The sequence below is a fragment of the Chiroxiphia lanceolata genome, chromosome Z (genome assembly GCF_009829145.1).
Source record: "Chiroxiphia lanceolata isolate bChiLan1 chromosome Z, bChiLan1.pri, whole genome shotgun sequence".
In the NCBI taxonomy this organism is placed as follows: domain Eukaryota; kingdom Metazoa; phylum Chordata; class Aves; order Passeriformes; family Pipridae; genus Chiroxiphia; species Chiroxiphia lanceolata.
In genome coordinates this window covers 46,396,605-46,413,579 of record NC_045671.1, presented here as the reverse complement: position 1 = coordinate 46,413,579, position 16,975 = coordinate 46,396,605, and the positions used below count along the sequence as shown (strand labels likewise).

Sequence of the window (16,975 nt, the reverse complement as noted above, 5' to 3'; positions counted from 1 at the left end):
CCTACTTAAGCTCTCATTTCTTAGAATAAGTTTCAAATATGCTTCTGAGATGGCATACCTAAAGAATTACAAATACAAGTATTAGCTCAATGTTATTTTGCAAGCCATTTAAAAGGTATTTTCATTCCCATTCTGAAATGAATGGAAAACCGTTCCTTTTATTTTTTTAACTGAATAGAAGAGTCAGAAAGGTATTAAAACACCAGTCTTGTGGGAAGGGGGCATGGGATGGTAGCACAGATTAGCAGAGCAAATCAGTGTCATACAAGGGAACTTAAGCACACAACTAGCATTTTATACCCCAAGGTTTTGAGCACTGTAGCTGCCTGCAAAAGTTACAGCTTATTCTTTTTTATGGTAAGCTCATAAATTGCTGTAACATTTATTACACTCAGCCCTTCCACAGAAGAACTGTTGGTTATTAATAAATATAAAAAAAGGTCTGCCAAGAGTTTCATATGAAGGTACCATGTCACCACAAATGACCTTCTATCTACATGTCATCCTATAATGAGAAAAGGCAATAATGGCATTAAGATACACAGGAGTACAGACTGCAAAACATGAAAAAGTCCTCCCACTCTTCTGACGAGGACATTGAGTACTAAATAGAAGCACTACTGCCCATCTCAGGCAATTTTCTCAAGAAAATCTGAGAGTACTAGAGAGAGTCCACAGGAAAGCACTGAAGTCTAGAAAACATGAAAACATTCAAAGAAACTACTAGCACTTGGGAGTTTAACCAAGGAAAAGGGATGGCAAAGGGGGTAAAAAAACAAAGAAAAGAGTAATGAAGCACTGAAATATAATACCTGGTAACTTACAAAACTTTCATCATTGGGTGCTCTTTGAAACAGACTAGATAACCAACTGTCAAGAATAACCACCATAAACCTAGAACAAGGGGTACAGTTATCTCAGCAGCTTTAAATGTGCTGTGGCAGTTTGAGCCACATTAGAAATCTAAAATCCAATTTCCAGGCTTCCCCCACCCCTTCTCAACAATTTATCCTGACACCGGAGAGAAACTTTCAGACCAGATGCTTCTGTAGGTGAAGGGGGAAGTATATACATTTATTTACACAAATAAATACTATACAAACTAAAGGCAACTATATACATATATATATTACATTTCTATCAGTCAGTCCTTTCAAGTCCCTCCTTTAACTGTAGTCCAGGAGCAGCTTTTCAAGGCTGATATGTAACACAGTCTGCTGTGGGAGTGTTCTGGGCTCCTGGGCTCCCCCCTCACCAAGTTCCAGCAGTTGTTTGTTGCAGTCTCTCCTCACGAAGTCCAAGAAGATAGCTTTGAGTACTTGCTCTTCTGCTGCTGGTGATTTCTCCCTCTCGGTGTCTCACCTCGGTTTGTAGGCTGCTGCAGTGTACCTTATCAAGCGTCTGTGTTCTGGGATCTTCATTCCTCCACGTCAGTTCTCAGCTGCCCCCGGTCAGTGTCAACAGGCAACTCCCGACCTCTTGGCTCACCTCCAATTTCGCCTGGAATTCTTCTTCCGAGCACTGAGCTGATTTATCAGCCCGTCCACTTGGCTCTGAGCCTTAAAATCCACCCCCCACCAGCCTAAATGCAGTGGGGGGGAAAAAGCCCCCTAGCCTTGGCCACAGGCAGCTCGGTTCACTTATGCACTGTCCGAGGCATCCTGCAGCTGCAGGGGGTGGGGAAAGAAGGGCTAGCCTCCTCCCTCTTACCTCAGGTGCTTCTTTCACAGCACACACTCCAAATGCTGTCTCTAACTCTAGCCAAAGGCTGAGTTGGGGGGTCACAGGGCTCCCCTCTCCCCCCTGGAGGGGAAGAGAGGGAGCCCAGCCACCCCCTGGCCTTGTCCACCTACACGCAGCAGACACCAACAGCAGAACAACCAAGACAGAACTTGCCAACAGGTTCCGGTGCTGTGATATATGATTGTGAGCAGAAGCGAACAACATGGACAGTGACTGGCTCTCCAGGGAACATTGTCCTGGCACCCAATCACCTCTGAGCCCCCCAGCCTCTCGGGGGGGCCAATCTCAACCTATGACAATGCATATCCCTACAAGACCCCCTCATGAAAGAGAGTTGTAGTAAGAGGGGAAGGGGTCAAATTCATGACATTCTGTAAATGCTTGCAAGATTTATCATTCCCATCTTCTTCTTCTAGCTATGAAAAACTCGCAGTCTCTTATGCAACACTCCTCAGTGTTGAAGGATTGTGTGTGTGAATCCTGTTTTCCTGGGGGCCCTTGCTTGACCATCACCAGAGTCAATGGACACTTCTCCTGAGGCAATCAGTTGAACATGAGCAGATAGAAGGGCAAATCAAACAATTGCCTGCTTCCTCTCTGCAGTTCTCTGTCTGTAATGGTGAATCCATGGACAGAACAAGGACACAGCTGTGATCAGTACCCAAAAAATAATGTCTCCCTCAGTCAAGGAGAAAGAAAGCACCAAATAACAAGTGGTAATTTGGCATCTGACACTCCTGCTGTAAAAGTGTCATTCTAAATGTAAGAAAAGGTGACAGTATGACAATGCTCAACAATTTTTAGTAAAAGCAGTAGGAAACTTGAATTCCTGCTATCAGCAGGGAACAGAAAACTGAATCTTTTACCAGTTACAAAAACCTTAGAAGAGAACAAGGTAACGTGATCTACATTACATTTAGACAGACATCTAACTGACTCAATACTAAGAAGGATATCAAGGTTGGCATCATAAAATTCTTTAACCAGCCTTTACTCCAGTAGGAAATAAATACGCTTATTTGGGGAAATACCACCTTTACTTTGAGAAACAAAAGCTTGCAGATACAAAGAACACAGCAAACACAGAACAGGAAAGACTGTTGCTAATCCAGCTGCCACTGTGAAAATGAAAGCCCATAAATAATTTTTGTATTTTATTTTGTTTGCTTTGGGTTTGCATAGTAAGGTTTTGGTAGTGGTGGGGCAAAAGGGGTGGCTTCTGTGAGGAGCTGCAAGAAGCTTTCTCTTTGCCCAGAGCCAGTGCCAGGCAGCTCCAAGATGGATGCATCATTGGCCAAGGCTGAGCCCACCAGTGACGGTGGCAGCACCTCTGGGATAATGTATTTAAGAAGGGGAAAAAAAAGCCATCGGGCAGAAGCAAATCGTGACCAGAGAAGAAAGGAGTGAATCTGTGATGAGGAAGGAGCAGTAGAAACAATGTATGATGAACTGACTGTAATCTCTACTCTGGTCCCCCTGAACCCTAAGGGAAGGAGGTAGAGAATTATGAAACTATTAGACCCAGGAAGGAGGGAGGGGGTGGGGGGAAGGTGTTAGTTTTACTTCTTTTTATCCTACTCTGATCCGATTAAAATAAATTCAATTGATTTCCCCAAGTCAAGCCTGGTTTGCCCATTACAGTAATAGGTGAGTGATCTCCCCCCATCCGTATCTCAACCATGATCCTTTAGCCATATTTTCTCTCACCAGTCCAGCTAAGGAGGGGAGTGACAGAGCTGCTTTGGTGGGCACCTGGTGTCCAAGCAGCATCAACCCACCGCACTACCACCCCACTAAAAGCTGAAATCACAGACCTACTGCTACTGCATTGCTACCATTGTTTCATGCAGTAGTAATGAAGAAACAAAAGAGAAACAAGTTTGACTCAGTATTTGACATAAACAGTACATCTGCATAGACAATATCCTGAAAGAAATGCCTGGAAGCATTTGTAGCCATGTTTTAGTCCATGCTGTATTGAATTCTAGCTGCAGAAACAATTAAGGAGTGTAGACGTGCTGCAAATTGACTTCTTAGAAAACAATCATCAGAATGAAGCCATGAGGAAGAAAAGCAATGACAAGTCATTTCAGAAGTTTCAGCACAAACAGGAGTAGCCACGTAAGTTACACAAGTGATATGTGTTCAAAGACAAGGCCTTGTCTGCAGTAGCTGTAAAAGTTCCAGCTATAAAAGGATGCTGAATAATGCCAGGTAAAACATCAACTTCTCTTCAGTGTGCAATTGTTAAAAAAAGATGTATTGAACTACACTAAATGGAATTTAGTAGCAAAGACTATACATATTCCAAGTAGTGACACATCATCCTTACATTAAGGGATTAGCTTAGTTACTGGTACATAGTACCAGTACTTAGTTTCTTAGTTACATAGTACACTAATGCATAAAACACTTCAACTCATCATGATGACTTTCACCACCCTTTAATTCAACTTTATGCTCCAGACATATACTGATACTGTGGCAGCTAATTTGTCCTGACTTAAATTTTCTAATTCCCAAGGATGTAAAAATACAGCTGAAAGCTAAAACCGGTCTTACCCTCAAGCCTGAAGGCAATGGTTCTACTAGTTAGCATGTTTAGTTGCTGAAAATTGTACTCAAATGTACATTTTCATATCCACTGTTCCTTTTGTTCTCCTGCAACTCTGTCTAATCCCCCTTCCAAGCACCAGAATATCCTTCAGCACTGTCAACGGGGAAAAAAAAGTTTAACAACACTTTCTAGAATCATTTCACACTTTTTTTTTTTTCTACCCTGTTGGCAAAAGGTAAGGGTAGAGGAAGCAGAGTTCTGCAAAAGATGCAAACTCTTGTTCCTTACTCACTCTCAGTTCACCCTCTTTTAGCTCAAATTCCTAAAGATGTCAGTGCCTCCTGCTTCACCCTTTCATGTGATAGTTAAGATTAGTGGGTTTCTCTTCCCCTTCAATGGATGCAAGAGACTTTCTGGGACTTTCTGTTCCCCACTGATGGCCTTATCATACCTTCCAGACATAGTATGTTCTTAAACAAAAAGCTCTTGCTTTGAAATAAGTTTTCACACAGACTCATTGAAGACCATTAATGCCTTCCTTGCCTCAGTCTCTAATAGCAAGACCAGTTGCTCTCCAGGTATCGAGCCTGCTGAGCTGGAAGACAGGAAGTAGAATGAAGCCCCCCCACAATCCAAGGGGGATTGTGCTACACCACTTAGACACACACAGGCCTAAGGGGCCAAATGGGATCTGGGCCCTGAGGGAGCCAGGGGAAGTGCTTACCAAGCCACTTTCAATTACTTATGAGCAGTCTTGGCTAACCAGGGAGGTTCCAACTGACTGAATGTTGGCAAATGTGACACGTGTACAGGATGCATGTGGCACGTACAGGACAATCAGGGGATCAGGCCCAGCTAGCACGGGTTTGTGAAATGCCCGTCTTGCTTGACCAATCTGATCTCCACCTATGACAATGTGATCTGGTTGTTGGATGAGTGAAAGGCTGTGGATGTTGTCTACCTGGAATTCAATAAAGCCTTTGACAACATTTCCCACAGCATTCTCCTGGAGAAACTGGCAGTTCATGGCTTGGACAGGTGCACTGTTTGCTGGGTAAAAAACTGTCTAGACATCCAGGCCCAGGGACTGGTGCTGAATGGAGTTACATCCAGCTGGCCACCAGAAACAGTGTGGCAACAGGACCAGGGAAGTGATCACCTCCTGTGCTGGGCACTGGTGAGGCCACAACTTGAATCCTGTGTCCAGTTCTGTGTTCTTCACTACAAAGACATTGAGGTGCTGGAGTGAGTCCAGACAAGGGCAACAGAGGTAGTGAAGAGTCTGGAGCGCAAGTCCTATCAGCAGTGGCTAAGGGAGCTGGGGTTGTTCAGCCTGGAGAAAAGGAGGCTCAGGAGTGACCTTATTGCTCTCTACAACTACCTGAAAGGAGGCTGTAGCCAGGTAGAGGTTGGTCTCTTCTCCCAGGGAACAAGGAAGGACAAAAGGAAATAGCGTCAAGTTGAGGCAGAGGAGGTATAGTTTAGACACTAGGAAAATTTCTTCACTGGAAGGGTTGCCAAGCACTTGAACAGGGAAGTGGTGGAGTCATCATCCCTGAAGGTATTTAAAATGCACGTAGAAGTGGCACTTAGGGATATGGATAAGTCGTGGAGCTGGCAGTACCGGGCTAATGGTTGGATTCTATGACATTAGAGGCCTTTTCCAACCTAAATGATTCTATATTGAAAAGAAAATCCAACAATGTAACACTCAGGACAGCAAAAGCCAACTAACAGCTATAGTTAGTTTTCAGTCAAATCACAAATCACATGCTGAACTCTGAATTGATACAATCATACAAATCCCTTCCATGAGAAAAGCCATGTAAACAAGTTGTTTAACCTTTAAACAACAAAATGCAACTCATTTCACAGAATTCCACCTGAGTCAATCCACCATTCTAAATCAGGTGACGGCTCCATTGATTTTAATGCAGCTAAACTAAGTCCTTGCATGGCACAACTTAGACCATCAAAGAAGAGTGCCTGATCAAGTTCCCAAGTTCTGGGGTTTTTCTGAACTTCATAGAATAATTTTTTTGTGACACAATGGATGGGAAAGGAAGAAAGAAGATGTTGATTAATATTATTGAAGAGTCCAACCAGAAAAACTAGAAATAAAAGTTATTCTGTGTAATTGTCTTCCTTACCCCCGAGTCCCTACACAATGGGCTTCAGACATTAGACCCTTAACACATCCACGCTCCTTCTACACAAAATGTATGCTAGATATTTCAAGCTGTATATTCAAAAAAAGACTACTTTGAACTTTTGCTAAATGTTAGCATTTCAGCAGGAAGAGAGAAGAAAAAAAAACCCTCACAAACTAACAAAAAAACCCCCCAAACCAAAAAAGCTCCACAAAGCATCCTATAAATATATTTTCTAAAAGATTAAAGATCAGTTTTAAATATTACAAATCCACGCACTAAATTTATTTATTTTGCCTATAAATCTTTGGTAACTTTGGCCTTAAACCAAGTTCCTCAAAGTCAATCAAATGAAGAAGATAACTGCATTTTTATAAACAGAAATAATGAAATGTCCATCACACCCATGAAAGTTACAATGAAAAAAAGTTCAGTACTAGGAAACTGTAAATATGTTTATGTATCCTCAGCACCAAGTTTTCTAAAAATCAGTTCACATCACACAAATCAAATATGAAGTAAACATAAGCATAATTCAAGAAATAATTTTAACTTATGAAAAGACAATCCTAATAAAAACCAATACTCTTAAAAACCACAATCAAGCAGTTAGAATTATTGACTGCAGAGACTTCAGAAGTTTTTGCCTCAGGAAAAGAGAGCCAAGAAAATTCAGTTGATTACTAATACCATTCCCAGCACTCTCACCGCTGCGGCCCGGGTTTGATTCCCGGTCAGGGAGACTCCCCCGGGCAGATGGAGCTCGTCAGCCCTGTAAGGCCATCCATCTAAGAGAAGGTCACTCTAAACAAACCTACGTCCTGAGGACCTCGCTGCCACCGTCCAAGCTCACTCGGCCCCGGCAGATGAACCTTAGGATTAAAGGGTGGGCTCAGCTCAGCGCACACTGTGTCTCACCTAAAAAATCCACTGCGTAGGCTCGAAGGGTAAAGACCTTTCCCAAATCTTCATTTGCAAAGACTAGCCATACAAAAAGATACTGCTAACTTTAAGAACAAAGTACAGCTTTGTGAATATGAACAAAACATAGGGCCCGTGGCAGAAGAAACTGTAAAAGGTGTGTTTATGCATCTCCCATTTCTCTCCATCGTTTTCATTTAAAAGATCTTTCAATACAAGTAGAAGAGTCAAGATTTCTGTGAATGAAGCTTTCTTGTATCAATAAAAACTTTTTTATACAGGAATAGGTATCTACAAAATTGTTTTCATCACATTGCATCAGGTAGATTCATTTGAAACCTTTAACAAAAAAAGAACATTAAAATGTGCACTCAAACATTTCATGATGCCTAATGAACTTGAGACATTCATTACTGGAAAACTGCTCATTTGTTCCATCAACTGAGTGCAAATTTTTTTCAGTAGATAATGGAAACTTCATTATCAAAACTATTTCTGAAGTACCATCTGATCAAGGGAACATGCTTAGTACATGATGTTTTACCACGAACTGTTAAACACAGTATTTGCTAACTGGAGGTCTAGAGTAGCTAGGCTATCAGTGGGTTTATGTTTATTGAAGGTACCTTCATTCTATTTCAGAAAATTAAAGAATCATACATAACAGGAGAGGAAGAAATAACAGACAAATATTTGTTTTGTTTTTAAGAGATTTCTTCACTTTGCCACATAATTACAACAGAGCAATGGAATCATGAATGATTTTGAGCACACAAAAGAGATGTGAGCAGTGCATGCACACACCTCTGAAAGTAGCCTCAGTACGCCCATGAAGGGAATCAAGTTAAAAAGGCTCTTGTGATTAACAAAAAAGTGTCAGCCAGGAAAAGTCATGGCACAATTTCACATCGTAGCCCGGATTCTTTTGGCAAGCTGCCAGCAGTAGGAATAGTTTACCAGTCCCCTAATCCTTGCTACCTGCATTTTTGCATTGGATTCTAAGTGACTGTGCTTAGAGAAAGTCTTTTCAGGCAGCTCATCCCGAGGAAAAGTTTTGCAACGTTAGACTGGTGTTAGATTAGCCAACTGAACTCACTCTGCCTGATCACTCTGCAGAAAACAAGGCCAGCAGCAGGAAAGTGCAGCCAGAGGTTACAAAAGGGAGACAGACACTGCCCTTACCAGCCACTTACTAACAAACAGATTGCCTTAGCTGCAAGGCAAAATACCACTTTAGGTTCTGTCTGTAAGAAATGACAGAGGACGCTGACATCATACCTTTCCTCCTAATGGAAAGAATGGGTTCTGATGAATAAGAAGAATATCTTTACTTGAAGGGGCTGACAGTGTTTTTACTCTGAACTATCTGTCCTCACCAAAAGACATCAGTACTGCTTCTGAATCACCCTACCAGTTTAAAAAGAGATCAAAATCTGGGAAAGATCAAACACAGGTCAAGCAACCTGAACAAAAGAAACAAATAAATTAATAGGGAATGAAAGCAGCAGTTAAATTTAATCTACTTTACATTCTAACACTGTACAACTTGTAATCTTCTCCCTTTCTCCATGCAACAATACACAGTTTTGGGGATGCAGAGCAAGTCAAGCCAACACCTTAACAACATTAGGAAAAGTTTCACTGTCCATGAGTGTCAAGGTATTTATCCTGCCATCAGGAAAAGCAGAAATTTCAGTCCAAGACATTTGTCTCTCCCACCACATAGCTCACCCTGTAGTATTAAAACCTACATGCTTACACAAAAGCCACCTTCTCACATATAGCTCTAGAAAGCAAAATAATTGTTAATAATCCTGCAACAAATCATAATAACCTTATCAGGACATCTTTGAGAACTTTATCACTGAAATAATGTCCACATACTATCTTCTCTTCAGCTACTAATCTACTCACACACCTTTCCTTCACAATTGTGCCCCTCAACTGCATTCCAGAAGCTCAGCAACATCACAGTGTATCTAAGACTGGTTCATTTCCCTGCCACAATCACAGCTGGACACTAAGCTTCATAGGAAAAGAAACAAACAAAAAGCCAAAAAGAAACCAAAACAAAACCACAAGCAGTCAAACTGCTGTGTTAAGTATTGCTAGAGAAAAAGGAGTTCAAGTGAATTAATATTGAAATAAAAGAACATTTACCTCCTTGCATCAAAACCCTTTCCATTTCTCTTAGTGCTATAGCTAAAAATAACACTTGACACGAACTCTAGACAAGATAAACTGATGGAACACCAGCTTAAGTTGCAAAGAAAGCTGGTATTACAACAGGGACTCCATGAACTTGAGGATGAAGTGTAATCCAATTGATGTATTTTGGTGCCTCTGCCTCCTGACTAGGCCTGACAAAAAAAAAAGTTAAAAAAAAAAATCATAGTGTAACTAACATGTATACTCAGTCTTTTCAGGTGTAAGTTTACCAAAAACAAATGCCAGCATTCAAAAGTCAGAAGATAAAACCAAAGGTCTAGCTCTGGATAGCTTTGGCTAAAACCAAACCCACTTGATATCACTCAGATAATGTTAAATGCAGTGCTAGTAGTATAGTGATAGCAGCAATGCATTTTGTATCAACATTATCACAAGCAAACGTTACTACAGTAACAAAAGAAAATGTGTAAGTTACTACAACAAGGGAAGGAAGAATGAGAAAAATAAGTAAAAAACAGTGAGTAAAGATGTAAGAAAATGAGTAGAGTAGTGCCTCAAACAATAGTAACAATATATTTAGTATCCTACATTAAATAACATGCACACACACACACACACACACATACATATTCATCTTCCCTTCATAGTGCCTTAACCCTAAGTCAAAACTGGCAGGGTCTCTGTTACAGGCAGAGCAGCATGTGTTCATGCTTTATAAAAATAAGAGCAGCAAACTGAGAAAGAAGACATCAAGAAGAAGACAGCATCTATTCTAGACCCTTCTTGTTCTGAAGCGAGTTCAAGCACACCCCAAACATCCCAGATGAGGAACTCCACTTGTTGTTAAAACAAGAATTAATAAAAAAAAATCCCAACTCCTTACATAACCATAGAGATGGGAAACCACCTTTGCCAAGAGTTAAATGTTCTCACATTGTGCTGTTTTCTAAATATCTCACCAAAATTAAGCTTATTGTTTCCTTTTATTTGACAAGGGACAGTTGAACTTTCCAATTATCTCTTACCTAAAGACTACATCTTAGTCTTCTTTCTGAAGAAGCGTCATTCAGCTTGACCAGAATCTTCCAACTACCATAACATGGCCATGTTTTCACGACCTCTGGCTCTTCGCTGATGCCTCTTTCATTTGTCTGGGGGTTTCTAAGGAGATCCCAGTACCCACAGCCTAATGCAGTACTTTTGCAGAGGCTTTAAAAGCACCAAGCACAGCACAGAATTTCCTGTTACTTGCACAGTTCCTGGTAAATACAGCTCAAAAGGAAATCTGAAGTGTTTGAATTGACATTCTCTTGTAATTTCACAACTCAACTTGCAGACCATTTTATACCAGTTAACTGTTTTGATTAAACAGCAGCACTGCAAAGAGGTAACACGTACAACAGGAAGATTTCTTTCTTTTTCTTTTTAATTTCTGTTTTCCAGAAATAAATAACAGTGAAACCACAGACACAGATTTGTGACATATAGCACAAAGTTTTCAAAAATTAGTGATTTGTAGCACAAGATTTTGTCAACTTCTGCACTGCAGAAAGAGCTCCTTTTTTTTTATTCACACATCTAGATTACAGTCAAGTTGACAGATCTATAATTTCTTAATTCCCTTCAAGTTTTAAAGATAATAGATTTAAATTATCCTTTAATCAAAGGTAATCACCCTCTTCTACAAAGATTAAAGATGAAATTTTGCCCACTGTTTAACACTTTTTTCCCTCATACATGTTTCAGCAGGCAAAATCCATAAGCTTGTTTGATTCGTGGAACTGCAATTCTTTTATCACTTCACATTGACCAGGATACTTCTTCACCAGTCAGAGAAACAGGATCAACTGGCACACTGCGCTATGAACTTCCCAATTCAGTAGGGCCCATCTGATGATCTGCAGGTCATGTTCAGTCTGACAAAAACCTTTCTACTCAGCCTGTAATCTTAGAGGAGCCTTAACCACTGCTTAACAACAACACACCACCTGAGCAGACAAAGTGGACAGCTATTCCTTAGGAGTTCCTGCAGTGCTTCTTTAGGCTTATCTCGAGGCCACATATACTGACACTGGTGACAGCCAGTCCCATGCTAGCACCACTGCATCAGGAGGTGACAGAGATGGGAATCAACAGAAGCAAACGAAAAAACCCAGCAGGATGCTGCTCCTGAGACTTCTGAGGATGGACCCTCTTGTCCTTGTATTGTTTCTCCACTACCTACTGTGAAAAGTTCAGTAAAGATTTTGGGTATATTTGTCTTCCATGCTCTCATAACAAATGACACCTCTGGAAAAAGAATATCCTAAATCTAATCCTATCTGTATCAAAATCCATCATATGAAGGCCTTTAGGCACCTGAATAATCCACTTAAAAAGACACCTGGTTAGAAATCTTGAGTTAAAAGTTCCATAGTAGAATAGTATGTTATGGAAGCGGCCAAACAAAGACGAACACTAGAATAGTTAAGAAGGAGACATACAGAAAGAGATATAGATAGACAAACAGATAGACTCCTGCAAAAAACCAAAGCAACCACCCTAATACATAACTATAGCTAAGGATTGAAGGGAAAATTGGGGGGAGAGGGAGATGGTGACAAAAACCCCACAAACAAAACAAACAGGTGAGGAGATTGACTCCAGATACTGGAATTAACAGCCTGCCTTTTCAAAAACATTGCAGAAGGAGCTGTAATACAGGGCAACTAAAGAGACAAAATCATTGGGGGAGGTAGATGTCTGTCCCAATTTCAGCTAGGGTAGAGTTCTTAGTACCTGGTACAATGCTTTGTAGCAGAGCAAATGTTTGGGCAGCACCTGGTCTTCTCAGTGTTATTTCTTTCTCTCTCTCCTTTTCCTTACAAATACTAATATTGTTAATGGTAATACTACATTTTATTTTGTTTCAGTTATTAAACTCTTCTTATCTCAACCCACAAGGTATACTTTCTCCCCCCTCTCAATTCTCCTCCCTACCAAGGGGAAAGGTGACAAGGTGGTGTGTGGCTCTTTTGAGTGGCTGCCTGGTACTTAGTTGTCAGCTGGGGTTAAAAAACACTTGATTTGTAAAAAAAAAAATAAAAATAAATTAACCAAATTTTGAAAGTACAGATAAAACAGAAAAGAGTTTAAATAACATTTAAACTAGTCCACAAGTGAGACGGACATGACATCTTTCACTATTAAAAGAACTGATTTATGGCAGAGTTATAGACTGATATTTTTGAAAAAGTGAAACTGAATACTAAAGTAACCACAGAGAATTAGTCATATCATTGATCAAGTAGTGTTTAAACCATACTAAACAAGTCAGTCCTGTTTCCAATCCTAAAACAATTGAACATCAAAGAAAACATTATCTTCCAACAACATTGGCAAACGGATGGATTCTTTTCTAAAAAAACTACATGACAAACTTTCAATTCTGCAATAAGAGAAGAGATTAATTCAGATAAGATAGCTCATAAGTCTTAAGTATTTAAGTATTTACCTAAAATTAATTTGCATAGTGCATCTATGAAAGATGACATACTCTTAGTAAGTCATGTGTACTTGAAAAAAAAAAATCCAAAATCAACAAAAAACAACACAACAATAAAAACTCAAACCAACCAAATCTTGTACAGAATTACTTTCATGTGCAAGACAGACAGATAAGCAGGTTGCTATTGTTTGACAACAAAGAGTAAAGGAGTACTTTCTACATTGGATGCACAACAAAATAGAAAGAACAGTAAGAATCATCTGTCTCCTACTCCTGCATTTATCACACCCTGCTTTAAATTTAGCCATCTGACCCCGGAGTAAACTCCTGTAACCCTGAAATCTTATTCCCCAAAATTTAAAGACATACTAGCATCAAACTATGGAAAACATCAAGGGCTTCAGTTCCCACTTGACTGTCTTTTTAGCTAATGTTTAGCTGCAAGCACTCAACGTAGTGATGAACAAAATAGCTTAAAAATGGCAAATCGTTTTCAAAAGAAAACAGAACCAAAGGAACCTAAAGACAGTAAAAGGGACAGGAAAGAAGGGATAGGAACGAAGGTGAGGCCACTCTTCGATTATACAGCCTAAGAAGTTATGGAAGCATGTAATTCGAGGGTTACAAAGACTCAGACTGACTGTGAACCCAGTAAAGCCAAAACTGATTCAAAACACACAGTAATACAAACTTTTTCCCAATCAATATTGCAAACTTGTCTATGTAGCTCCAACCAACAAAGAAGCACTAAATATAGTGCCAGACCCCCTCGCTGAGTACGCCACCAGCGACTTGAGTAAAAGGCAACTCGTGAAGGACACATTGCGAAGTTAACAGGTACGGTCAAAATATCTACGGGACAGCTTCTGGAGCAGATTTGAGTGTCTGCACCTCCAGGCAATGGCTCCCGACGCAGCTAACAACGACAAACAAAAAGGGGGGGTGAGGGGGGAACGAGACACAAACAAATCCAAAAACAGACAGAAAGAGAACCAGACAACCCTACATAGCCCCCCAAAGCTGGGCGCTGAGACCCCTCCGGACAGGGCCTGCGGCTCCACCTCTACCCTGAGCCCGCTGGGGACGCACACCCCAGGGGCAGGAACAGCCCCTTCCCAAATCCTCAGGAAGCGGCTTCGCCCGTCCTCCCTCCCGCCCCGACCCACCTTGAGGAGGATGGAGGGCGGCAGCTGGTTGATGTCCGGGGTGGGCGGCGGCAGCAGCTCCCGGCTGCTGTCACCTGGGTGCTCCAGCGGCTCCTCGAAGCCCGCCTCGCCCCCTCTCTCCTTCTCCTCCGCCGTGCTCTGCTCCTTGTCCTCCAGGGGCGCGGGGGGCGGCGGTGAGGCGGGCTGTCCCCCGCCGCCCTGCCCGGCGCTGCCCCCGCCGCACTCCCCCGCGGCGCCGGGCAGGGCGAGCAGCTGCGGCTCCGCCGGGCACTGGCAGGCGCCGGGCTCGGGCTCGGGCTCGGCGGCGGCGCAGCGCGGCTGTTTGCAGGGCGGGCAGGCGGGCAGCCCGGCCCCCTTGCGCTTGCACACCATCTCGGCGGACGCCTCGCCGGGTGGCCCCAGGAGGCCCCGCACCGGCGAGGGCAGCAGGCCGGAGAGAAGGAGGCGCTGGCAGCGGCCCGGCGGCTCCCAGGCGGCAGGCGCCAGGCGGAGGAGGCGGCGGGCGACGCGCTGCTCTGCGGCGGTTAGAGACACGTAGGGCGGCGGCGGCGGCGGCAGCAGCGGGTCCCCGGCGGGCAGCGGCTGCTCCGGGGCGGGCGGGCTGGCGCCGTGCACGATGAAGCAGAGCATGCAGGGCCCGCGCAGGAAGCAGCTCCGGCTGCGCGGCGGCACCTTCCCCCGCGGGCGGCGGCGGTCCCGGCTTAGGCTCCTTGCCTCCTTCGAGAGCAGGTGGCCCATATAGGAGGGCAGGCGGCGGCGGCGGAAGGGCGGGTGTCACCTGCGGGACGCGGCGCCGGGCGCTGACATGCTGCCGGCGGGCCAGGGCAGGAGGCGGCGGCGGGGCTGGTTCCGGGACGCCGGCAGGGAGGGAGGAAGGGAGGAGGGAAAAGCTTCCGCTACCGCTCCCTGACCCCCCCCCCCCCCCGCGATGGGAGGGCGGTGCTCCGCGGGCTCGTGGTGCTACCGCCAACGGCCGAAATGGAGCCGCCGGAGGATTTCGCTGTGAGGGGAGTGCGGGTGGGCATCCGCCGTGTGCCCCTGTGCGGGTACGGGCCGTCGTTTAAATGTACTCGCTGTGCCTGACTGGATACAGACTAGATACGGCACATACGCATCTAATATATACGTGTGTATTATCACAGGATCGTTAGGGTTGGGAGGCAGCTCTGGAGATCACCAAGGCAGGGGCACCGGGAGCATATGACACAGGAAAGCATCCAAGTGGGTTTGGAATGTTTATAGAAAGGGAGAATTCGCGACCTCCCTGGGCAGCCTGTTCCACTGCTCTGCCACGCCCAGTGTAGAGAAGTTCTTCCTCATGTTGAGGTGGAACTTCTTGTATTTTAGTTTATGGCCACTGCTCCTCATCCTGTCGCTGGAGGCCACTGAAAAAGAGCCTGGCACCATCCTCTTGGCACCCACCTTTGAGATTTTTATATGCATTAACGAGACCCCCTCTCAGTCTTCTCTAAGCTAAACAGGCCCAGCTGCTACATCTCTTATCATAAAGGAGATGTTCCAGACCCCTCATCATCTTTGTGGCCTCCGCTGGACTCTCTCCAGTAGCTCTTTGCAATGTATATATATATATGTGTGTGTGTGTGTGTGTGTATACATATGTATTTATACATATATATATTTATGTATGTGTGGGTATACATACACACACACACATGTATATATGTACGCACATCTGTGCACTGGTGTCGGATTATATGCAGCACAGTGGCTGCGTTTTTGCCGTGGCAGAGCAACACAATCCTAGAGACCACCAAGAGCAGTCCTCCAAGTTTTCTTCTGTCAACACCATCTTCCTGCCAACACACTACAGCAAATACCTGGTTTTTTGTTGTTGTAGTTCATTGTCCAGCCAGAACCAGGGCTCGCATGGGACCTCTGTCCTCATATGCCCTGATCCTGAGGATGCTCACCTCTAACTGCAATGTATTGAACCTCAATGTGGCTGCCCAGAGTGTGTAAATCTTTGGAATCTGGGCTGCAATGATTAATTAAGACTCTGCTTAATGCCTCGCAAAACCAATTTGTTTCAGCATTCAGTTCTAAACTATTGACATAACTTGGCTTTGATATATAGGTTTAAATATATGTGCAATTTTGTCATTAGTAAAAGGTGTATGGGGAAGGAGAAGGCAACTTATATATGGTGCAGTAATAATATTAAATAACAAAGCGCAGAAGAAAAAATGCATGATATCATGTAGCACATCTTTTGGCCTTTTGCCTAGGGACGAGTTATGTTAGGATTAAAATACCCATGCTGCTGTTATTTTTGTTTGTTACCTCTTTTATTAGTCTTCAGCAACTCAGTATGTTTCCTATGAGAAAAATACTAAATATACCTTTGGATAAAACTAGCGCAATAGAATATTTTATCTGGATTTATAACTCAATGAGGTCCATCATTATAAACTGCAGCAAATTTTGGGAAGGTCTTTTCCTCCCTGTTGAGAGGATGGGTTGAAAAGCAGAAGACTGTTGAGGAGGATCAAGTGACCTTGCAGCTGGAAGTAGCCCTTGATGAGACTGTGTGAACAGTAATCCTCTTACACATGCCAAGTTTAACAGTGCCTGCTCTCCACTTGTGTAGCCCAGGTGTTGCTTCAGGGATCCCACGGTTAGCAAAGTGAGGGACATAAATTTACTCTTTGTGTCTTAGCCATGGGGTTGTGATTGTCCCAGCCTGTGTCAACTCACACAGTCCCTCAGATTGCAAAAATTCATTTCAGTAAGGGCAAACATTCAAACCAAACAGCATTCAGAA

The 16,975-nt window shown here is 43.2% G+C and overlaps 1 protein-coding gene across 3 annotated transcripts in view; it reads right to left on the bottom strand.

Moving 5' to 3' along the window:
* Positions 1 to 15,007, bottom strand: part of FBXL17 (F-box and leucine rich repeat protein 17) — a 294,838-nt gene extending 279,831 nt beyond the window's left edge. For 2 of the 3 annotated variants that reach the window (XM_032675618.1, XM_032675617.1), the window contains exon 1: positions 14,194 to 15,007. In XM_032675618.1, the coding sequence (XP_032531509.1) occupies positions 14,194 to 14,931 (738 nt within the window). In that variant the 5' untranslated portion in view covers positions 14,932 to 15,007. The remainder of the gene's footprint in view (positions 1 to 14,193) is intronic. The other variant, XM_032675616.1, reaches the window with a different exon arrangement.
* Between the last annotated feature and the right edge of the window lie 1,968 nt (positions 15,008 to 16,975).